This window comes from Brassica napus, chromosome C1 (assembly GCF_020379485.1).
Source record: "Brassica napus cultivar Da-Ae chromosome C1, Da-Ae, whole genome shotgun sequence".
In the NCBI taxonomy this organism is placed as follows: Eukaryota; Viridiplantae; Streptophyta; class Magnoliopsida; order Brassicales; family Brassicaceae; genus Brassica; species Brassica napus.
In genome coordinates, this window is record NC_063444.1 from 9,130,496 (window position 1) to 9,155,572 (window position 25,077).

General features: G+C 35.8%; 2 protein-coding genes and 1 long non-coding RNA gene across 5 annotated transcripts; 2 read left to right on the forward strand and 1 right to left on the reverse strand.

Annotated features, from left to right (window-relative positions):
* Positions 1 to 555: 555 nt before the first annotated feature.
* LOC106443902 lies at positions 556 to 4,880 on the forward strand. 3 transcript variants are annotated; one of them, XR_007318399.1, is made up of 8 exons: positions 556 to 1,114; positions 1,212 to 1,346; positions 1,447 to 1,780; positions 2,086 to 2,132; positions 2,293 to 2,416; positions 2,670 to 2,747; positions 2,824 to 2,923; positions 4,138 to 4,880. It is a non-coding gene; the product is annotated as an uncharacterized LOC106443902 (long non-coding RNA). The 3 variants fall into 3 exon arrangements; XR_007318398.1 differs by having other exon boundaries at positions 1,212 to 1,780; XR_007318397.1 differs by having other exon boundaries at positions 556 to 1,780.
* A 5,497-nt stretch (positions 4,881 to 10,377) lies between these two features.
* Positions 10,378 to 10,812, reverse strand: LOC125579776. The gene has a single exon (XM_048743621.1). It carries the CDS (start codon positions 10,810 to 10,812, stop codon positions 10,378 to 10,380), a length of 435 nt encoding a protein of 144 aa, XP_048599578.1.
* A 13,323-nt stretch (positions 10,813 to 24,135) lies between these two features.
* LOC106377703 (uncharacterized protein At4g04775-like) lies at positions 24,136 to 24,640 on the forward strand. The gene is made up of 2 exons (XM_013817960.1): positions 24,136 to 24,225; positions 24,305 to 24,640. The coding sequence occupies exons 1-2, from the start codon at positions 24,136 to 24,138 to the stop codon at positions 24,638 to 24,640; spliced, it is 426 nt and encodes a 141-aa protein (XP_013673414.1).
* Positions 24,641 to 25,077: the final 437 nt, after the last annotated feature.

A 25,077-nucleotide genomic window follows, 5' to 3' on the forward strand; every position in this document is an offset into this window, starting at 1 on the left:
AATTTTCTTTCAAACAATATTTTGTAAATGTATTTTTTAAAAAATAATCAATTTAAACTGTTATTATCATTGAATGTAATTATTTTTGACATAATTTGAGTTTTCGTTTACATCAAAACTTATCATATTTTAGGATAATTTTAATTTAAAATGTAATTTTCATATTTTGTTATAATTTTTTAAAAAATATTGAGTTGCATTTCAAATAAAAAGGTAAAGATATTAAAAATATTCTAATTAAAATATATAAAATTTAATATAGTTTTAAGAAAATGGTCAAAATAAAAAAAAATTACACATAAAAAAAATCATGATTTTTGTTAACTGGACGGATCATTATTTATATGATATCGCAAACGAAAGAAAAATTTATGTTTTTACAATTATCTAATTAACTATGTATACTCATTTTTTTATATTTTTATATGATATCACACATTCGTAAAAAAATAGATAGTTTAAGATGCAAAAAAAATAAATATTTACTTAATGAATATAATATGAATGAATTTTACAAATACATCATTGAATAAAATAAATAATTAAAAACTGAAAATTCATATCCGCGCTGGCACGCGGATCAGGATCTAGTTAATCTATCCTATACTAAAAGGGATATATGAGGAGTAGGGAGGCTGTCCACGTCCTCAATTAAATCGACCAATAGAAAAACATTTTGTTGCCACGTCACAAGCGCTGAGATAGAATGGACATTTTGTGTGGGCTACGTAAAATTATATTCGGCCCAAAGGTGTTTAAGTTTTACAATTCTCTTTTTCCATTCTTCCATTTCCTCTTCTCCGATCCCTGAGTTCATGCGTTACCCTTTAAACAATCAAAGATAATCTTAAAAGTCTTCTTGAATGTGTCGTTCCTCCTCCTCTTAATCATTCTTCTATATAAATCTCCATGTCTATACCTAAATCCACCCAAAATAAAAAATCAAAAAACCAAAAACCTCATCTGAAGAAGCTACATCCATGACCATGAAATCCACCGGATAATCTCAACTCTCCACCAGAAAATCTCCAGTCGCCGTATATTTCAACAACCTCTCACCAGGACTAGGATCAAGATGGAGGTCGCTTCAGAGGGTACCAATCTCATGAAGAAGGTGCATCCTGATGAGCACATAGTACCTTCGTTAGGTTAGAATCTCAAAACAGTGGGTTTCAGCAAATTTTAGAATTTTGCTTTATATTTGTATGCAGAGATCGATCTCGAGTTGGATGCTCTAAGTTTGTAAAAAAGGCTCATTACTCTAGGGTTTTTTTTTTGTCGCTGGTGGAGATTTGTTGCAGAACGCTGTGGCTTTTGAGTTCACATCGGCTCCAGATCACGTCTGTGTAAGCTGTAGTTATCATTCTTCGTTAAACCAAGCATTTAGGTGATTCGTATTACTTTTCCCACTCTCTTTTGCATTTAATCGGCATAACCATCTATCAGAGTAACCGATTGAAGCTTGGAGCATATATTATTTTGTAGGCTGCGATGAACATCTTCCTTGCTACACAGGTATGAAGGTGATTATTACAGAACTCTCTTGCAATAGTATCATTATCCTCCAAGGTAACCGCTGGAAGGTCTAAACTATAAATGTGTTCTTTCTGTGCGATTAACAGCCACACTGCTACGAATTCTCCATGTTCAATCGATTGTATCTCTACAACTCATTATTCCTTTGTTATCATATAGATTTATTGAAAAATGCTAATCCTTTTGTAGTTTGCTTTGTAGCTCTTTACGAGAGGATGGAGCAGTTCTTCTGAATGCTCTTAAGGTGAGTTTTATTTAGACGAAGCAAAGATTTTTGGGTCCACTTCATGGATTTGCTGTACCTATTAATTTGAGCCCCGTGATATGTTTCTATCTAGGATGTAATTGTCTGTAAAAATCTGTCTCTTATCCATTCAGAAAGCTCAATTTTTACTCTATCTAGGATGTAATTATCTGCGAAAAGCTTTTTTGTGCTTTAGTTCTGTCATGTCAATGGTTTTAGATTTTGTTGGTGTAGTTATTACTTATGTTCTAGCCTCTGTAATTGGGTATTGCTAGAGATTGATGTAACTTGGTTTTGTTTCATAGGTATATGCAGCACTACGATGATGTTAGACTGTCTAACCTTGGTATGGGTATGTATGTTCTTAATCTCTCTCACCTATACATTATTTTCTGTATATTGAGACAGTGCCTTTCTATATATATATATATATATAGATATCAGCGCAAAAACTTGACTTTACTGGAAAAATTAAATTCATCTAATTTTTCCTGTTTGTTTAATGCTTTAAGATGACACAAACGATCCGGTTGAGACTCACCAGTAGCTAGGAAGTGTTAAGGACTGGATCAGCTCCCGCCACCTCAAAACTCTAAAGCTCACAGATTTCATTCAAACTTCCTTGATATCTCAATAGTAATGTGTTCTTCTTCCTTCCTTTACACCTTAGAAAACGTAACCAAATTCTTGCATATTTAATTTCATGCCGTTTTAAGCCAGTCTATTTTATTATTTCACTGACTGAAGGTAAATCAAGTCTTAATGAAAGTCACTCCCAAAAAAGACCCTTGAAGCATCTAAGATGAAATCTACAGCTTTTTGTAATAATACATACTGTAAACTTTAGAATCTATCTTCCTCCTTTAACTGATCACTTCCTGACTTTCAGAAATCATGGACCAGCTGGAGAAAAAAATGTGTTCTTTGTAGAGCAGGGAAGGACACATGCGTCATAAACGGAGACACGGTATATAATAAATCCCTACTGATTTAATTTATTTTCACCAACAACTATACTCTAAATACAACCTGTCACCATGAAGCGAATTAAAGTTTGTGAAAATGGATCTGATGGTAAAGTACTAAAGCTGCTCCAAAAAACGGGAAAGCTATTACTTCTCAAGACTACATGTACATGAAAGTGTGAGACTCTAGCTTATTACTCTAAGTTTAATACATATGCAAAAGGGGGGAAAATGAGCATTTAATTCCCGAAGTATTTGAAATCGGCAGTTTTAATACTCAAGTATTGCTTGCGCATACTTATTCCCCAACTAATAGTTGACTGCACAAAATTGAGAACAAAATAGTCAACTGTTAACTGATGAACGGAAAAATAACGGTTTCCGTCAACTTTTTAACGGTGGAATATTTTTATCATGATTTTGCGCAGTCAATGATTAGTTGGAGAACAAATATGCGCATATAATACTTGAGTATTTAATTTGCCGATTAAAAATACTTAAGGAATTAAAAACAACACTCTTCTTTTTAGAAAATCATAATTTGAAATATTCTCAAGTTAGATATAACCAATATACGAGAGTTTTATCTATTAGACAATTATATGTTGTACATTGGATCTCTACTTTAGATGATCATAAATAATTATATGTACTTTACACATTCATATATTGTATATCAGCAATACAATGCAAATGTAATTATCTTATGTTATTTTTTATGCTTTTATAAACTAAATAAATCTTTTTCCGAGATTAAATATCTTGTTTATTATTTCAAATTATGAACCTTTCTAACTATGAATTATTTTAAAAATCATCTAAAGTGATTTAAACATGAAGTACATCAACAATACGATGTAACTGTAATTATTTTGTATTATTTTATATGTCATTGTAAAAAATCAACAATCTATTTCTAAAGGTAAATATCTCGTATAATGATTTTATTTAACTTGAAAATATTTTTACTTATGTGTTTTTTTAAAGGGATTGATGTTAGTGACTTTCAATCTTATACGAAATATAAAGAAAAAAATGAGTTTTTAATTCCTCAAGTATTTTCAATCGGAAAATTAAATATTCAAGTATTATATGCGCATATTTATTCCCCAATTAATCATTGACTGCGCAAAATCATGATTAGAATATTCTACCATTAAAAAGTTGACGGAAACCGTTATTTTCCGTTCATCAGTTAACCGTTGACTATTTTGTTCCCAATTTTGCGCAGTCAACTATTAGTTGAGGAATAAATATGCGCAAGCAATACTTGAGTATTAAAACTGCCGATTTCAAATACTTCGGGAATTAAATGCCCATTTTCCCTGCAAAAGGGATTGATATATAAAGATGGTACTGAAATGCATTATTGATTCACTTTTTTTTTGTTAGGCTCTGTACCATTAGATGCAATATGTAACCACTGACCATTACAGAGCTTCACAACAAGTTGGATGGTGAAGCCAACCAGACTACAGCAGTTTGTAAGCTAATCCAAGAAGGCTACATGAAGATTCTAGCAGCCGCTGTCTAGGTTTGCTTTCTCAGTTCAGACCCTACTCTTTTAAGGTTTGTTGGTCATAAAGCTGCATCACTAATGCCATGGATATATAGAGGGAAGCGTGTAATTTTCTCAAGTCTAACCGAGTAGAAGCTGAATGTAGTTAGAAAGTTATTGACCCATTAACCACAGTGGAAGCATATGTGAACAGTGATGGTGTAGCCAATGCGCTTATCCAACACCAGTGGCGTCCAAAGTAGTTTATTACTGCACTGTCTGTAGTTTGCCAGAGACATGGGATCTTGCCGTTTCCACATCGAATAATCCATAAGCTGATTTTGGCATGGAACAATCGAGTGCTTTAATTAGTTGTGGATGCTCTCCAAGAACTTGAAAGAGTTATCAGTACAGTGATTTTACATTTACGGTTCTTTCGTCTCCCATGTCCTCTTCAGTTCATACATAATATGATGATTTTAGGGTTATAACTTTCTTTTTGATCAACCATCAGGTTTAATATCACTATATGTTTTTGATACGTCACTTCATCTTTTCTTTTCTTTTTCTACTGCAAATTGATGTCAAAATCAAATTAAGGATATAAACTATAATATAGAAGATTATTTTGAATTAAGAAACCTTTGGTGGATTATTTTGCTAAATTTTGCTAAACAAATATACAGTGATCTATCATCGTAGAAAGGTATATCCAAGCTAGCTAAATTAATTGAAGTGTCCCTGTTTTAAATTCTTTTTAATTATTACTACCTAAATGTTGCTGAGAGTAGAACTCGACGTATATGCGAAGTGGTGGAAGCTAACAAAAAGTAAACCACCTTCACTATTGTTTTACATCTTTACTTTACATTATTATTTTTTTGTAAAAACTTACAAATTTTAGATACATAGCTTAAAGATTGAAATACGTTCCAACCACCCTCCATTTACCGCTCAAGACTTCAGTCTACACTCCACTATCATCCTCCACACCGGTTTATGTTTATGGACTTTTGGTACTACGTCCGCAAATCTATCTAACTAAAAATTAAACTATGTTTGCGTTTCTTGGTTTTCATTTAACTTGCAAACACAATTACCAGTGAAACACATAAAATAAGGTAACATCACAACACATCTAGGATCCACCTACATGCACCTCGACGAGTCTCTTCAAAACTAAATCTTAAAAGTTAAATATGAAGCAATAGAAATCATTGCACTGTATCAATAGAAATCCATCCATCTGAGCATTGAACATGCTCGACGAGTGACAAAGCTTTAAATAATTGATCGAACATGATTACAAGAAACAAAGGCTACAATATTATGTCATCCAAATAACATTAACAAGAAATGTGCCTACTGTTTTCTTTTTTTTTTGACTAGGTTGTTTACTTCATTTGGTACATCAATAAAACCTATTTCCAAGGATTAGATTCACTAAACATTTATTATTACTCATCTGCAATAACTATTTTCTATGTATATATATATCATAATTTTCACATTTCTATAAGGAAATGACTAAGTCTTTGCATCAGATTTTTAGAATATGGCCTCATGACACCAGTAACAAATACATCATTTGTATTCCAAACTATACAACAAACAAGATTATAAATGGTAGTAATACAAAGTCCAACAATCCGCGATTATAAATGTCGATTTTTCAGGTTTTGAAAGCCTTGCTAAAGTGATTGCTATATGATATGTTTGGCATCTGATGTGATTTGTAGTCTGAAGAGGACTTGAAACTGAAGCAGAACCTGGAGCTCTATGTTGAGAGGGTTCAAGACCCTAATCCTGAACTGCAGAAGGCTGCTCTCGAAAGCTTGAGGTAATTCGTGTGTTTCTCTTAACCTATTGTCAATTTAATTAGTTGATAATACTTATATAATTTTTTTTTTTGGATTTTATAGTATAATTTTAATTTAGTCTATGTTTTTTTAATCTGTAGGCAGGAGATCCGTGCCTTAACAAGCTCCATGACGTTGTTAGACCGGATGCCAAAGAGGTTGTCATGGCTGGAACTTGGAGGTTCTCAAAGGTTTTGTGGTTAGTGATGCTACTGATGTGGAGACGTTGTGTCTACTGGCTGAACTGAAGCACTTGAAGAAGCTGAGAAAGCTAAGCATTACTATAAACAAAGGTGGTGAATTCACTGTTTCTCAGTTGTTTGAAAGTGGCGTGGGGAGGTATTAATGAACACAACAAAGCTGAATCTACTTCTGGAGTAGTAAAATAATTCATCAGGTCGATGACACGGCTTCCTCCTAATATCCCAGTTACAGATCCAAAGCCTCACAAGGCTCCAAAGAAGGTAGCTGTTCCAAGCCACCTTCCAGAGAAGTTAATGAAACTGGACCTGCAGTGTTTTCCTGATGCTGAACTTCCCTCATTGCATGAGCCTGGTAAGCTACGTATGTTGGAAAAACTCTACATCAAAGGAGGAACCAAGCTTACAGGCTTTGGGAAGTCAGTGCCTGAGAAGCCAACAGAGTGCAGTGTCAAGGTTTTGCGTCTGAAATTCCTTTCCAGGCTAAAAGTGGAGTGGAGGGAGCTGAGGGAACTATACTTTCCAAAACTGGAGTTCTTGGATAAGTATCAGAGCCCTCAAGTTAGTTTCTGCCCCTGTGATGGTATCGGAATCTGGCGCGGCAAATCTAACCAACTCTGAGCTGAGAGTTGCTCGGTTTTCCACATGTTGTCTATCCATTCTGTTTCTGTTGTTGTACGTTTGTTTCCTCATTTTCCATTGATGTCTTCCTTGTGAATATAACAATATGATGACACCTACAGTATTGTAATAGAAAAACTTTTAGACAAATTTCTTGATGAGCAAGTTAAAACCCATGTTTGATACAACAGAGAGAGGAGCTTGCCAAAGCTATTGCAGATGCTCGTGAGAGACAAGAGGCACAACTGAAAGACAATCCTCTGCTAGCTAATCCTTGCACAGCATGCCTGGTACACCATGATCGATCCACAGTCATCACTATCACTACCGATACGAGATGACTATTAATACTGATGCGGCTTCAAACGAAAAACAGAGTTGAAGAACTACAATTTCTTTTATTTAAAAAAAAAATCAAAATCAGATTATATTATACAAGAGCTCAAAAACAGAATTCCAGGACTACAATTTCTTTTATACAAGAGCTCAAAACGACATATGCCCATACACTGTCGTGTATGTTTCTCACCGACTAAACAATATTTATTATTTAATACTAATTATTTAATTATATTTAATACTGTATTTAATTAGTTACTAAAAACAGGAGTCACATCTAATAATTACTCTTCTCAAATTATAAATATGTAATTCAAACCACATAACCTTCGTTACCCTTATATACGACCACGCGTCATATAGTCAAACATTGAATTATTTTAAAATTCTTTAACCTACACTTTATACATATATATAAGTTAGCTTTCATAAAAATTTATATCTTATAAACAAAGTAAATATTTAAATAATAAAATTATAAATATTAAACAATTTATTATTTCCGCGCATGAGCTGTCATATCAAAAAATTAAGGATGATGTAATATTATAATATTATGAAAGTAATCTATAAACTAAATCTATATAGATACGAGGATACAATTGTAAAGTTGTCTCACATTGAATTTTTCTCATTCCGTGCATTCCTAATTGGAAAGAGATAATCAACATCTAATATTATGTTACTCATAGTATATATTAGAAATGATCGAACCGTAAACCAATTAACGATGATGTAAGGAAGACATAAAAATGTATTTCCAGTTATCACAAATATAAAATCAATTGACAACAACTTAATTATGTCTAGCGTAAGACAACAGAGAAGAATTTCCATACCTTCTAATATTATAATATCTCACTATATTAGTGGTCAAATAAGTTTTCTCTAGCATAAATACTCACTCCATTCTTGGAGTTTAAGCTTTTCTATCTGATGATTTTAGTAGTTTGATCCCAAAAAAAAAAAAAAACGGTCGAACTGTACATTGTAATTGGAGAAAGAAAACAAACAAAAATCAACCAAAGACTTTTAAAGTATATGAATCATAAATTGGAAAGAGCAATTATCTGCAATTAAAGAATAAAACAATAAAATTGTAAAAATACAAAATAAAACAAAAAATATTCATAGAAAAAAAGATTTAGTAAAAGAAAATCATAATATAATTTTCATAATTGATAGTGCTTAATTACACTAAAAATTCTAAATTTACAACATACACAGTTTTATTTACATCTTTAAACTTATTATCTAATTAAAATGATTCTAAAAAAAGTGGCAGCATGAAGAGTTAAAAAACATACGATAAAATATAATACATAACGTTAAAAATATATTATCACTGATCACTGAAAAATCATGTTAGTAGTAATAAAAATGAAATGACAACACATTTATTAAAACCATAGAATGGCACGCAACAAGGTGTTATTAAATATACAAACTACAAATTAAATATGCTCAACGCAAACACACATAAAAATGAGACATCATATTTGGATATATTTAAATAAATAATTTTAAATATATTAGATTCTTGATAATTTTAAAATTACTTAAAAGAAACTAAATTATTAAAAATTAATATACAAATAAAACTAAAGCAATATTTTGTAACGTCAAAATAATAAATGATAAAAAAAATATATTATGTTAACAAAATAGACTTTAGATTTTAAAGATTTCTAATTCATGTAATATTACAAAATTCAAAATTTTTTTATTACAATTAATAATTTACCATTAGATATATTAAAATAATATTCTAGATCGATATTCAATTGTCAGTTTTCAACTATTACACGTAAAAAATATATTATTAAGTACGCTTTTTATTGAAAGGAGGGTTTTATATTTTAAGTAGGTTATTGGAGTACTTTTTATTTTCGTGAATTTATTCGAGATGAGATTCCGATCTTTTAAACTAAGATAATTTATGTTTTTTACATAATTATATTTTTTTTACATAATTCTAAAATCTCGGACTTGATTTTATATATTTTATTAGTTAATTGTGTTACATATAATAGAAATACTTACTCCAAACTAAAAATATATTAAAAAATTAAATTTTAAAATTAGTTATATATAATTTAATAAAAAAGTTCACATACAAGTAAAAATGATAGATGTAACAAATATAAATATATTATCCGCGCGTAGCGCGGAGAAATGATCTAGTATTAAATAACCATTGTCCTTGTATATATATATATATACATCTCTTCCCTTTTATTGTTTTTGCCTCCAAAACACGCTAACAAAAAAAATTGTGACTAACCGAAATTTTACTCTTACTAAGGACGTGAAACCCTGAGTGTATTCTTGCAGGTGAAACTGTTGTAAATACTTGGGTGACAAGCCTATAGATAATAACCATGTCAAAAAAAATTTAATAAGTACAATATATGACAAAGAATCGTAAAAAAGACTTGCACAATGAACATAACATTCAGATGTTGTTATATTTATCCTCTGTATTCATATTATCACAAAGCCAATATTATGAGAAACTGACGTGTTGGGATTGTGAAATCCCGTGTCCAACTCTATATTCTCTGATTAGTACGATATTGTCCATTTTGGGCCTTAACCAAGCCCGCATGGATTTACTTTTGGTTTCCTTCCCAAAAGGCCTCGTACTATTAGAGTTGAACATCTCTATATATATTAGACTCTCCTTGTCTAATTCTCCAATGTGGGACTTAGTTTGTTTATATCACATTCTCCCCCTCAAACTAAGGATCACATTTATCTCGTGTCCCACAACTTGACTTCCAGGATCTTTTGACTTGATATCTGCCACACACACCTCCCAATCCTAACTCGATGGGTCCCGTTCCTACTCGAAGGGTATTTTGGTCTTCTTGCAGATTTCTCGTCAACCGCTCTGATACCAATTAAAGTTGCACAAACACAAAGATTATAAGAACTTCTCTTCTTATTAGATTTAGAAACTCTCTCAAAACTAAACCTTTCAATGTGTTTCTCTTGATGGAACATCTCTCCATGAGAACTGTTTATATAGGAAGAAGCTACATCTTTTCCTAATAATAATATGGAAACATTCCTAAGCTCGATATGTTTTCCTTTTTTCTTAACCCATCAAACTTCACTTTAATGAGTTAACTTGCTCCTTAAGTGAATTGGAATTATCCAACATTCTCCCCCTTAATTCCAACTCGAATCTCGAGTATGTTGATCTTCTGAACTCCGATGAACTTCCATAGACCGTTAATAGGTGCATCGCATTTCTTCGATACGATGTTGCATCAGAACGTGAGTATAGATGCTTCACTGCTTCTCTATGACTCTCTCTTAAGCATCCTATGGTGCTTCGATACGATGTTGCATCAATCTCAGGCTCCTCCTCTGCCTTTGATACTTTCAAACTCATGTGCATCAGAACGTGAGTATAGTTACATGACTCCATCTTCGTCTTGACAAGTATACCTTGCGCGTATCCTTCTTGTTTGATGTGAATGCCATCAGCTCCTTGCGTTACTTCTATACCAAGATAGTATGTAAGCATCTCGAGGTCTGACATCTCAAATCTTCTTGACATATCATCTTTGAATTACTTGATAACATTGAGCGAAGTCCCTGTTACAAACAAGTCATCGATGTATATAGCTATGATCAGAAGCTCCCCCTTCTGTTTCTTTTGATATACCGCAGGTTCCTTGGTGCACTTCGTGAACTCCATCTCCTTGAGAACACGGTCGAGTTTGATGTTCCAAGCTCTTAGAGCAATTGGTGCAAATACTTCGTCGAAGTCTATGCCTTGTTGTTGCACGTAGCCTTTTGCGACTAGCCTTGCTTTGTATTTGATCACCATTCCATCTGCATTCCTCTTGATCTTATAGATACACTTCAAACCTATCCGTTTCACACCTGCCGGCTTCTTGACGAGCTTCCAGGTCTTATTTTTGATGATAGATTCGATCTCTGCCTTCATTGCATCGATCCACGCTTGTATCACTGCAGTTTCGATGTAACTTTCTGGTTCACCATCGATGGTGAGCAAGAGTATGCCACCTTCAAATTCAGCAAGTAAGATGTAATCATCGAACCGCTTTGGTTTTCTGATGTTACGACCATATCTTGATGTTACATGCTGGTCTTGGTTTGCATCGTTGTTCTCTGCTACTTGCTCTTGTTCACCTGCGTCTACAACTTCTTCTTCTTCATTATTGTTTTGCTCTTTGTGGTGTTGGTGATCTTGATGCTCATCACCATCTCCTTCTTCTGTAACATCAATATGAGGAAGCTTGAATGATCCTGGTTCTTCGTCCATGTTTCTTGATAGTGTATACGATGCGGTGAGATGTCTAGTTACACCGTTTTCTTCACAAAAACGAATGAAATCAGAAGATGTGAACTCTCCTCCTCTATCGATGCGAAAATTTTTGAGTTGTAGCTTCGTTTGATTCTCCACGTACTCATTGAACTTTTTGAACCGATCGAACGCTTCACTCTTCTCTCTTAGCAGCATCGTCCACATATATCTTGAGTAATCATCAATTAAGACGAATATATATCTATTGTTTTCTGGTGTTGATGGTGATATCGGACCGCACAAGTCACCATGTACTAACTCCAATGCGTGTGATGCTCGATACTTTGCTTTAGGCAGGAAAGACTTCCGAGTTTGCTTCCTAACTAAGCAGGCGTTGCACACATCTTTCTCGTGTATCACCTGAGGCATCCCTACTACCATCTCTTTGTCTACCATATTCTTCATGACTCCAAAGTTCACATGTCCTAGCCGTGCATGCCACGTCCATGTAACATCAGTTTCTTTTATTTGAAGACACTTCGGATATTCAACCTCCATTGGCGTCTTGTACAATCGGTTTGGTTGCCTTGCGACTTGTACTAATAGCCTTCCACGGGGATCTTTCAGCATCAGTAAGTCTTCTTTCATATTAACCTCACAACCCATCTCGGTTGCTTGTCCAAAACTTATGATATTGTGTTTAAGACTTGGGATGTAGTAGATATCTTTGAGTGCTCTTCTCTCCCCTGTTTTTCCGATGAACGTGATCGAACCTTTCCCAACAATCTCGATGTTTGATCCATCACCGAATTTGACTTTTCCTTTGATGCTATCATGTAGGTTTAAGAAGAACTCTCTCTTGCCTGTCATATGGTTACTTGCACCATTGTCAAGGTACCATATACTCGTATTTCCATCGCATTCATCAAACCTCTTAGGAAACACTCTCTCTTCGTTGAGGAATACTACTTCATGCATATATAGAGCATCTGCTTCTTGTGTTTCCGTTAGGTTAGCTTCTTCTCTTGGTCGTGTAGGACAATGTGACACGAAGTGCCCCATCTTGTCGCATCGCCAACATCTAACCTTAGAGTAGTCCTTCTTGGTCTTGTCTGAAGCTTCTCCTCCTTTGTTATGACCATCAGAAACATTAGACCTTCCTTGTCCTCTTCCTCTTCCACCATAACCTCTACCTATGCCTCTTCCTCGCGAGTTGTTATGGCTTCCACTACCTTGCATATCATTCTTTCCAAACATGAGCTTCGATTGACCTTCATCTTGGGTTTCTTCTTTGATGCGTTCTTCGAAAGCCTTTAATCTCCCAACAATGTCTTCGAATCCCGTTGAATTTAGATCCAGCACTTGTTCTAACGAAGCTACGATGTGAATGAACTTCGTTCTTGGAAGTCCCTTCAGAAACTTCTTTACCAGCTTTGATGCTTCCATTATCTCTCCTAACGCGGCTGCTCTCGATGCTAAGCCTGAAAGTTTTCCTGCGTAGTCATCCATCGTGTCTGTGTCTGTCATCTTCAGTTTGTCGAACTCAGACATCAAAGTTTGTAACCTTGCTTCTCTCACGCGATCAGCACCTAGGTTACGGGATTTGATAGCTTCCCAAATCTTCTTCGATGTATCATGTTCTCCAATCTGAAGTATTAGCGCCTCCGGGACTGATTGAAAGATTAGAGCAATCGCCATATTGTTCTTCTTTGCATCGTTACTCCCTGGATCAATCGTATCCCAAACTTCGTATAAACGAAGCATCACTTTCATTCGCATCGACCATACGGTATAGTTGGTCGATGTTAGCATCGGACATCGTATGTCCTTCTTCATCTCAAGACCTTTATCACGTGCTTGAAAATCGTCTCCCATGTTTTGATCGAAGTTACAACTCCTCTTGTAAACGACCTTCGAAACCTGGAGCTCTATATTGACAACTTCTTCTAATTGTTGGAATTTATTAAGCCCATGTCCAACTCTATATTATCTGATTAGTACGATATTGTCCACTTTGGGCCTTAGAGGCTGGCCCGCATGGATTTACTTTTGGTTTCCTTCCCAAAAGGCCTCGTACTAATTAGAGTTGGACATCTCTTTATATATTAGACACTCCTTGTCTAAACTTCCAATGTGGGACTTGGATTGACATCTCTCATTCTCCCCCTCAAGCTAAGGACCGCACACCTTGTGCCCTTTCCTTTAGCGAATCATCTCGGTGCCTTGTCGCATCTTCGACATTCGACACCCTTAGTCGCAAGGTTACTTTGAGTTTGCTTTGAGGATGCTCTTCCCACAATTTCAGGATATTCTGACTAATCTCTGCCGAACTTCCCTTTCCACCTTGAAGGGTCCCATTCCTACTCGAAGGGTATTTTGGTCGTCTTGCAGATCTTCGTCAAACCGCTCTGATACCAATTGTTGGGATTGTGAAATCCCGTGTCCAACTCTATATTCTCTGATTAGTACGATATTGTCCACTTTGGGCCTTAACCAAGCCCGTATGGATTTACTTTTGGTTTCCTTCCCAAAAGGCTTCGTACTATTAGAGTTGAACATTTCTATATATATTAGATTCTCCTTGTCTAATTCTCCAATGTGGGACTTAGTTTGTTTATATCACATGACGTATGTAACACAGATCTTCGGCTTCAGATTTCCTTATAGATCAGCTATGTTAAGATACAGAGGAGAAACCAAAACGATTTCAATAGGATTCTTAAACATGAAATTCTACTATATCAACATATATTAAACTTAACAAAACTCTTAAGATTTCAGATACATGCACAAGATAAATGCTTCATCTCAAATAAATAAGTACTATTAGAATTTGACCATTATGAAGTCAAAGTAAAATTGACTTAACACATTCGGGTCATCGGCTCATAAACCCAAAAACAGATCGGGTTTTCCCTTTTTCAGCTGTTGGTGGATCTTGCAGATAAATATCTCAACGCTTTGGAGAAAAACTGAAACACAAAACTGACTTTTTCTATCATTTCTTAGATTAATTCAAAAAATTAGTTAGGTTTTACATATTCTTTAGTTTCCCAGACCAATGTGTGTAGTGTGTAGTGTGTAGTGTGTAGTGTGTAGTGTGTACTATTTTGTGGGCACGGTCTACGAAAGAGAACAAATGTTAATGCTATGGACCGTTAAGTTAATTAGTAAATAATTTTGGGCATATGGCCCGTTTTAAAAATGTATCTAAAGTTTTTAAATGCCAATCTATCTATCTTATTAAACCGACGTCAAAAAAGAAACTATCATATTAAACCTATTTTTGTTAACATTTATCTGTGTGTTAGATAGTTTTTTTGGTTAACATATATATATATTAGTCATTTGCAATTTGGTCATAGTATGTAACTGATTTTAAATTGAACCAAAGACAACGTAATATATTAGTAACACTATTAAATCGTACACTAAACATGTAATTTTTTTAGTATTTGATCCCACACACAATATATACACAAAGATCCAATCATTTTTTTTATAACCACATAACTGATCAAACACACACTCAATAAAATAAATATATAACATGATCCAGTAATGCAATACATGAATTGTATAGAAAAACTGAAGTAATGTAAATGCAATTTTTAAGTTGTGTTTCAAAATGTCTATATATATAAAAAAATGTAAACATGTCTAAGATGACAACTTTTACTGATGTAAAATGTAGAATGTAACTTTTTATCTAATCAACCTAATTTAAACACTTAAAACTGAATCAACATCCGCGCGGGTGCGCGGATCAAGCTCTAGTGAATCCTTATAAGTTGCAGCAAAATTTGTTCATATAATGCCAAATAACAAATAGAGACTCTCCCATGAATTTGATAAAGGGTCAAGAATTAATGTTCCCATATAAAGAACTTAAATAAGTTGCTCCATCACAAAGTTATAAGATGGGATCTGAAATTGAATTAAGTGTATACATTGGATATAAATCTCCATAAGAATACATAAGGCCACGAGAGATATGATTAAGGCTAAGCCATGGATTAGATAAATCTGTATATCCAACATCAGGGAGAGAAATAATAAGCTGGTAAACGATTTCGAGAATGAATAATGATCCTCAAATATGAATATAGAATAAGAGTCCATAGAATGAATCATTCCCAGAGCTTAAACAAGTCAATTGCCAGACATGTTTGATGACCCAAACTGAAATATACCAGCGGATTATGCTCTAATAAAATTAATATTGGACTTAGTTAAGATAAGATGGTTCCATACATGTATTACTCGAAAATGAGAAGAGCATAAAATTGAAATGGCAGATCTGAAATTAAGGTGTCCAAAGGAAACCTTAGACATGACCATGAATAAAGATCAGATACCTGAAAATAATAAGATCTAAATGCATTATGTCATGTCTGGATTATAAATGGAACCAGTAAAATAATATCAACGTCAATGATGATATAATATTTGAATACAAAAGCGCTTGACAAAAGCGAGGATCATGAAACCAACGTCTGTCATAGAGTGCACTCAGAGAAATTACTCAGAGAAATTGATTAAGCAAATTGATAATGCTATAAGACGTGGTATATGAAATCTCTTAAGAGAAGAGATGTAGTCAAACCAGTTGGACATAAATAAGTCTTTGGTGAGAATACATAATAAGAATGACGAAATTGCATAAGGTTCTCACAAAGACCTGAAATCAATTATAAAGCAGACATACTCCTATGTGGTGGATGCAACGACATTCTGATTCTTTATAAGTCTGGCAAATAAAATACATATCTAAACGGTTCACTAGATAAAGAAATTTATGTAAAATTTCCAGAGGGTATCGAACTACCGAACATCAAGTTCTCGAGATCAATATTGAATATCCTAGGTACCTCTGGAGAAATTTCCCAAAGATAGAACACATCAAGAAAGAATTTGAATTCAACATGAAAGGTTTTGGGAAAACAAGATTATATATTGAATTATACATTGAGCACCTTGAAAAGAAAATCCCTATGCATCAAATGACATACATAGATAACGTGCTCAAGAAGTTTGATATGGACTAAGCTTACGAATTGACAAGTCCCATAATTATAAGGTTCCTCAGTTTAGAAAAGATAATTTCGGTCCTAATGAAGAAAATGAGGAGATCTTTGGTCTCGAAATACCATGTCTAAGTGCCATAAAGTTTTGACGGATTTGGCGAGCCATACAAGGCTAGATAAATAATTTGCCGTAATCTATTAGCTAGATATAGCTCATGATCGACCCAAATACACTAGAACGGGATTATACATATTTTTGTTACCTACAAGGAACTAAAAGACTTGGGTCCATTTGATACTAACCTACCCGAAGAAGGGTAAATTATTTTGGTGATACAGGTTGTTTGTCCGTCCAAGTTCACTCAAGCGAAGATTTGGTGGATCTAATTACTAAGGCGTTACTGACATCCAGAGATGTACTCAACAAGGGAAGTAATACATGTTGTACTCTTTTTTCTTCACCATGGTTTTATCCCATTGGGTTTTTAATGAGTCAACATCCAAAGCGTATTACAAACCACTTCGGAGATGGTCTTCCAAGGGGGAGTGTTATAAACCAATGTCTGGTGGAAACCCATATTCGAAGGTCATATTCTTATGTCCTTTGCTACAGTACCATGACTTGTTCGTGATGTTTTTTTCTAACGATACTTTTTCGTGATGTTGTCTTGCGACGGTCTATTCTCACGAAATTAATATTGAAGTTCTGTGACATATAAACGAAATACCCACACACCTGTTATATTATACCAAACCATCAATTGTCAATATTATAGTAATTGCAAATGGCGTTCAATCCTCATCACATTCGGAATCAGCTTCCCCAGAACAAGGTATATCGCTTCTGTATTTTGTTGGAATAACTTGCAGGTTACGTCAATGCCATCACCTGTGGACCTAAAATGATATGAAACTGCTAAAGCTTTGAAAACTACTCTCCATAAGAAAACTCAAATCTTAGATATGTCTTGATATTTCAAATCATTAAGGCCTTTTGTGATTGTTCTAAGCATATAGATCCTGATAATAGTACTATAACATAACATATATATTTGTTAATGTAGCTCTTATATTTCCGAATAACTGCATCGTTCTACGTTTTTTTTTTCTGTTCACCGACTGCACACTACAAGAAATCATCTTCCACTCCGAGGAAATTTAATGATAACTTCTTTCGTCGGAAAGATTACGACAGGTTTATGACAATTTTCCGACAACAAATGAATTTCGTCGGAACCATATCGGAACTTTCCAATGAATTGATTTTCTCGGTATTTTCTCGAAACGTATTGTCTGCATCTTGTCGGAAATCCGACGAACCGGGTTTGTCGTAAGATTCTCAGAAATTTTTGTCGGTAATTTCTCAGAACAATCAATTTTCTGACGATTGATTCTTTTCTCGGTATGACCTCGGAAAAGTTGACGAAAAGTTGTCAGAGTTTTATGTCGGAATTTACTGATGACTAATTGTTCTCGGAACGAGGCAAGAAGATTTGACGGAAAATCGTCACAATATCTTGCAGCGTACATGTGACGCAACTTGAAGCAAAACCGACCATTGGTTCTGTCGGAACATTTCTGTATAAAAGTGTCCATGTGTGGATCTGAGAAAAAATGAGGCATTCATATGAGCAACCGCAGAAAAAAGTTTTACAGCTGAGAGTAGATGAGGTTGAAAGCTTGAAGAGAGCAAAGAGAGTGAAGCAGTTTTAAAGTGAAGCAGCCATCTTTGAATGCATTTTCAAATATTCTTCTCGTCAATGAAGACGATGATTTCTGGAAAATGTCTAGAAGATGAGATGACGACGATGAAGATATTTTACTAGTTTATTTTCAGTTTTTTAGTATTTCGTTTTAGTTTTTTCATAGTTATCTTCTTATTTTTTAAATATTTTCTTGCAGTGGTTTCTAACGTAGCACTAGATTTTGATCCGCGTTTTTAAGCGCGAGTATTTTTGAATTATAAAAAAAGTTTTGTATGAATTAATGTTTTGAGATTGTTATACATTATTATTATTTCAGATTTTATCTGTACATTTTTATCGAACTTTTTCATACGATTCGACAGTTTGTTGGACCTGAAAAACTAAATCCAAAACCAACCTGAAAATATAGGTGCAGTTCGAGTCTGAGTTATGGACAAAGTATCTATTCAATATCTTTTTGGACTGCGAATATTTGTTCCAGTTTGTGTCCTATCCGAGACTCGATCGGGTATCCAAATACATGGAATGATTTGTGTATATTAGGTATGTTTGGGTATTTCATATATGTTTTCGGCATTAGAGATATTTTTAAGTTTCTGGTTTGGGTTTTCGGTTATAGTTTGGGGTTATGGGTAAAATTTCAATTTTAGAAAAATATATTTTGGGTTGGTAAAATTTTAGGTGTTTTTGGTTCTCCGGATTAGGTTTACGGGTAAAATTTTGGATCTTTTGAGTATATGAATTTTTTCAGGTATTTGTTTAGATTTCGGGTATTTTTGTGTTTCAAGTCTTTTTTGTATTTTGGGTACTTCGTGTTTTTTTTTGGATTTTAATACCCAAACCAATCTGAACCTGTTATGTATTCAAAAATTAAATTTATCTTACAGATATTTGAATTATGAGTCCGAACCAATCCGGAACCAAAAAGAACTGATCCTAACTTAAACTATAGATTTTAAAATATTTAGTTATGTCAAACATTTATAAACCGAAGAACCCAGACCCGCATATCCAAAAATGAATCCTATATTTAAAAACATTTTATCTCCTTTGATATAATGTAAAAATATTAAAGGATATTGGTATAACTAAACTAACATATGAAACATCTGATATATTTTAAATCAAATTTTCAAAAGTCAAGAGTTTAAATTAAATGTTTTAAAAGTCAGGATATCTTGTACATTCGTGTGATTGAAATAATGTGGGTTACTAAAATGTAAAAGGATAACAATTGTCGTTATAATAATTGTTGGAAATCGTGAGTTATTTATTAAAAATTAATAAGTTTTAAGTTGTTGCTATAATAAAAATATATTATAATATTTAGTTTTATATTATAGGTTAGACTAAAAAAATGAAAGGGTCCAAACAACTTTCATACTTATATTTTTTTAGAAATTTTTACATTTTAAGACACTTTTTGTCTTTCATATTACACAATCAGACACAATGTCCATGTGACACACTTTATTTGGCTGCAATCTCACATATACCCTCTGCCCTAACCCAACCACACTTTGCCTTTAACTATACTGAGTTAACCCATATCTACACCTGTCCCGTATTACGACAATTTTTTTAAAAAAAAAGAAGCCAAAAGACAAAACCGTAGATCTAGATTTCCCCAATTCACGAAACCTAATTTCTCTCATCATCTCTGCTTCTTCCTCTCCGCCTCATCCTCTCCGTCTCGAATTGTAAGCCGTCAACACACGCTCTCTTGAACCCCATTGAGAACCATGAGGAAACCAAAGTCAAAGAAGAAGGTCTATGTAGAGGACGAGGAAACGCCACCACAATACGAAATTGGAGGTATTTTATTCTTCCATGTGTTCTCGATTTCTTCCAAAGATCCAGAATCTGACTGATTTTATATATGTAGGTTCATCTTCACTGGACCTTCGTCTACCTCCAAGACTTTTCGCGACGGACAGGTTCCCCACCAGGCGTCTCAACATTTATTCCTCCCCGGATCTTCTCCCTTTTATTCGCAACGTCCTTCGAGATACGCCGGAGTTGGAAACCATCCGTCAGTCTTGTTTCGGGAAGCTCTTCGACCTCCCTGCTCGTCAATGCCCAGTGTCGTGTAAGCTGATCCACGTGTTTCTAACTCGTCAGCTAGTATGTCTCCCCAAAAACACGCTTTGGTCTGCATTTGGTGGTTCTCCTTTCCGATATGGTCTTGAGGAATTTGGCACTGTCACCGGCCAACACCGGTAAAGCTATTGTCGCCGGCAAAGATAGAGTATGGAAGATACTCTTTGGAAAGAAAAAATATGTGACGATTGCTGATCTATGTCGGATGCTTGAGACCGACAAAGACATGGATGGGTGGAATAAGATACGGATTGCTCTCATTATCATTGTCGATGGCGTTCTTATCGCTCACAAACAAGAAGCACGCCCTACTCCTCGTTATGTTAGGATGGTTGAAAACCTCAAAACATTTCTTGCTTTCCCTTGGGGTAGAGAGTCTTTCCTCAAGACCATCTCATGCATGAAACCATCGAAGTTTGTCCCCAAAAAATGTGAAGATTCTGTTGCTACACTTGTCAAGAAGCTCAAGCAGCGCAGTTTCAGATTACAAGGCTTCCCACTTTCACTACAGTTGGTAGCATTTTGCGCGATCCCCCAGCTTATGGATTATATACCGGCTCCATTAAACAACCTCACAGTGATGGACTTGGAAGATGGTAATCTACCACAGCACAAGTCAATCAATGCCATCCACATCCGCCGCGTCGAATTTGACCCCAATGTAAGTACATTTTATCACATTTGTACTAAACTAAGACTAAGATGTATTTTCAAAACTAATCATTTATAAAACTAAGATGTATTTTTATTTTCTCAGCTGGTAGTCACTCCTATTATAACCATCAAAAGCCAGCCACAGCCAGGATGGGGACTGTTTTCTGACGATGTCAAGGACGACAATGTTATCTACTTGGAACAACTTATAGCTGATCAACATTCCTTCAACAAACATATGTGGCATGGCGGGGTTACATCTGAGCCTATCATCAAGAAGCCAAAGAACAGGAGTAAGAAGAAGTCTGATACTATTAAGCAATCTCTAAAACCCAGACTGCCGTCTGCAAGGAAGCAAAGGCGTATAAGTTCCTACTTTACGCGTTCAACCACCCAAAGCTTCACCAACGTTCAAATTACGGAGATGGTGATCCAACTTTCAACGCAAATGAAGCAGCTCAAACGCGAGATGAAACGTAGGAAGAAACGATCTCATGCAAGGCAATCATCTTTCAACAAACTGTTTTCCCGTCGCAAGCAGTCCAACACACCATCCCACACTCCTGAACCAACACGCACCCCCACTGACGTCCTTCATAATCAGGTGAATTGTAATTGTAAATAGCTTTACCATCTCCACAAAATTATTTCCTCTGTGTTTTCACCACTAATGAAGAATCAACTTTTTAATTCAGGATGATGGCCCAATGGAGACAGATGTCTTGCCTCAAACGACATCCCCTATCATCAGTCAATACGAAGCTCAACTACATCGTGATTCTGCATCTGATCCTCTTGCTAGCTCCCCTGCGAGCGACCATTGCATCCACACACGGAGTGTCCACGTTTCATCTAACCACAACAACACATGTGTCCACACATCTCCCGACCACAACGTTGACAGTAGGCAAGTCTCCCCTGTTTTTAATCACACTCCTCCAATTAGTCAGATGATCACCCACCCCAACGATGCTACAGATGACTACGACGAGCCACCTCGTACGCCAGTCAGCGTGCAACCTCCTTGGGATGAGCTGAGCTCAACTCAGTAGTGTACGATAAGAGTGATCACCCCAACAGCCCGGAGATTAATCACATTCTCTATCATGGTGTGAGGATTTACGATGCCATCAATCCAGACCCACCAATCTTCGATTCATCTATTCCTCGCAGTCGCTTACTATTGTCACCGCAGCCTAAAACCATGCTTACATCACCCACTAAGAGCAACGATAGTCTGTCAGGCTTCGCCGTTCATGCTACTACCGTCAATGCTTTCACAGCTACAGCTTCCTCCAACTCTCCACCCTCCCTTGCTCTTTAAGGTAATATGCAGCCTACTCGCCATTTATTGCTTGACTACTCCCTCTGAAATACTTGAAGCAAATATGTTCACATTTTCAGGAACAAAACACCCCTGGAGTTGTCGACCTAACGGCGACAAAAGATGTGGAGAGCCACGTTCCATCTTTGGACGAGAACCACCTTGCTAATGAATTATCCAAATCTCCAATAATCCATGCGCTTACACTCATCTCGCCACTTCCAGGTCTCGAGTGGGATCTATTCTACAACACAATCTCAACTAAGACGAACGTGTACGTTTCCTCATCTTATACCCTCATTTCCATGCTATTTGCTTCCTTACACTTTTCTGTTGCAGCTACCACACCACACCGTCTTCCTTTGACTTCTCCAACAAATTTCTTCTCGATCTCGCTAAACCAAAGCAATGGACATCCACCCGCGTAAGAGTTCTATCTTTTCAAATTCCTCTCAACTCTGCGCACCCTACCTTCAACCACTAACTTTACTGATAAACAATCTTTTTTTGGCTCTCAGCACATGGAAGTTCTAATCCACATGCTCGCTGCCAGACACTCAACACATCTTCTCACTGAAAAGTCAGCATTCACCACCCCCCTCCTACCTGCTTATATATGCGACAGTTGGGCCGATTTTGCCCCCTGCAGAAAGAGATCAACCTTCGTGTGGGATGAGCGTCTTGTCGACATTGTTCTCCACCAAGGGAAGAAATGGATGGAGGACATCCACACCATCTACACTCCGATGCTTTGGAACTGTAAACATTGGGTCGGCCTAGCCATCAACCTTGACATGGGGTATGTTGAGATCCTAGATCCCTCCACGCTTTGTATGCAGATAGTCGTGTCGAGCGGTTCATGCAACCATTGCTGACCATACTCCCTTATCTCGTAAGGAAAGTGGCCATGTGTGAGCTTACTCAGTTCAGTAGACTCAAAGAGTTTTTCTGGAGACGCATACCTGACCTCTATAACAACTCCCGATCTGGTGACTGCGGACCCGTCAGCATGAAGTTTCTGGAGATGCACACCCTTGGTGACCCAGCCCCTCATATGTCAGGCATCACCGACCAAACCGTCGACGACTTCCGCAAACAGTATGCGTTGGACATCTACAAAACCATTGTCATGCCTGCTTTTTCTGCCTACGCTGTCTATTCTGAATCACTAAGCCCACCTTTTGTGTAACAATTGGGCATCTCTCGGTGTTTTTAGATTATGTCTTTTGATACCCTATCAGGCTTGTCTCTTTTGATACTCTCTGCTATGCCACGATTTAAAACTCTTCTACACCGTCCTAATCTAAGTCTGCTTGATTAATGAGTTTGTGGTTATTGAAAACGATGTGTCAACCAAACCGCTTTTTCATTGAATTCAGTCAACCTGCTTAGCTTATGTAGTAAACTCTTATACAATGTCCACGTCCACAATAAACAATGTAAACATTTACACGTTCGTCTTACTCAAAATTTAGGACTTCCCTCTGAATTGCGACTTTCAAGACTACAATAATTCAAATTTCCAAAATGTATATGGCCTTGGACGCAAATGTACTTCCCTATTACATGGACCCCATCTCCTTTCTTCTTTTAACTTTTGAACCAAAGAAAACCCAAATCAATTGCCTTTTTATTAGGTCGCCGGAGCGATTAAATCTACATTTCAAAACAATTGTAAATCTTTCTTCCTCCAGTTCTTCACCAAACCCAGCCTCACCATGAGTTCATCCAGTTCTTCTTCTCGTTCTCAAACACGCACAACAGTGGGCATTCCTTCAACATGTTGGTGTGGGGCGAACCTGACTACCTTGGGGCTCAAACCAAAGACAACCTATACCGCCGTTTCTACAGATGCGAAATCGCCGTCAAGGTACCTCTGACTTTCTCAATTTCAAAAATTCCATTCAATTCATAACACTTATAGAGTTGTTATACCATACAAATGTCAGAGGCAATCTGAGCACCACCTTTTCAAATGGATAGACGAGGCTATCATCGACGAGATTAGCATTGTTGATACAAAAATCAGCCAGCTTCAGGCTGATTTCCAATCTTTCAAGAGGACAACAACTCTGCGTCTTCAGGAACGTGGCAAGAAGATCGATGAGTCCTTCCTGGAGATGAAAAGGATTTTTCATGACCAAACTATCCTCCTTGATGAATTAATGAACAAATCAACTTTAGTTCTTGAGGCTAAATCACAGTCCCTGCTCCTCAACATTGTTGCTGCTGCCATTGTTCTAGGTACCATGGCATGGTTGTATGAAAAAATAACCGTGGGTTGATTTATGTCATCTATTACCTATCTTCCTTGGTTTCTATTGTCCCCACTATTGTAGTCACCCATGACATATTACTGGGCTTATGTCATCTCTTCACTAATGCTACTCTTAATTTGTCTTCATCTTTCCAAAACAGCTGCTTAATGAACAACATTTTCCAACGCTTATTCTTCTGCTTATTTATGTCTACTTCTAAGTTTTTTGTTATTTCCGAACCAACATACCAACACTCTGTATCTGACGTACTGTGACTCTTACACACTCATGCCATTTGTTGGAAAATCCCATATGCACCAAAAATAGTATACTTGCGGTGACCACATCCACAAATTTATTTAAATTAGTGCAATTTGGCTAACCAAAAACGTTTGTCTAACAAAGATACCAGTGCAATTTGGCTAACCTAAAACAACCAAACGTTTTCATGATTTAGTAGCACA

Bases quoted from the DNA above. Each gene is read 5' to 3' on its own strand.
- LOC125579776 (XM_048743621.1), bottom strand. From the start codon at position 10,812: ATGTCAGACCTCGAGATGCTTACATACTATCTTGGTATAGAAGTAACG.
- LOC106377703 (XM_013817960.1), top strand. From the start codon at position 24,136: ATGTTGGTGTGGGGCGAACCTGACTACCTTGGGGCTCAAACCAAAGAC. The intron at 24,226-24,304 runs GTACCTCTGACT...TACAAATGTCAG, and splicing joins GATGCGAAATCGCCGTCAAG to AGGCAATCTGAGCACCACCT.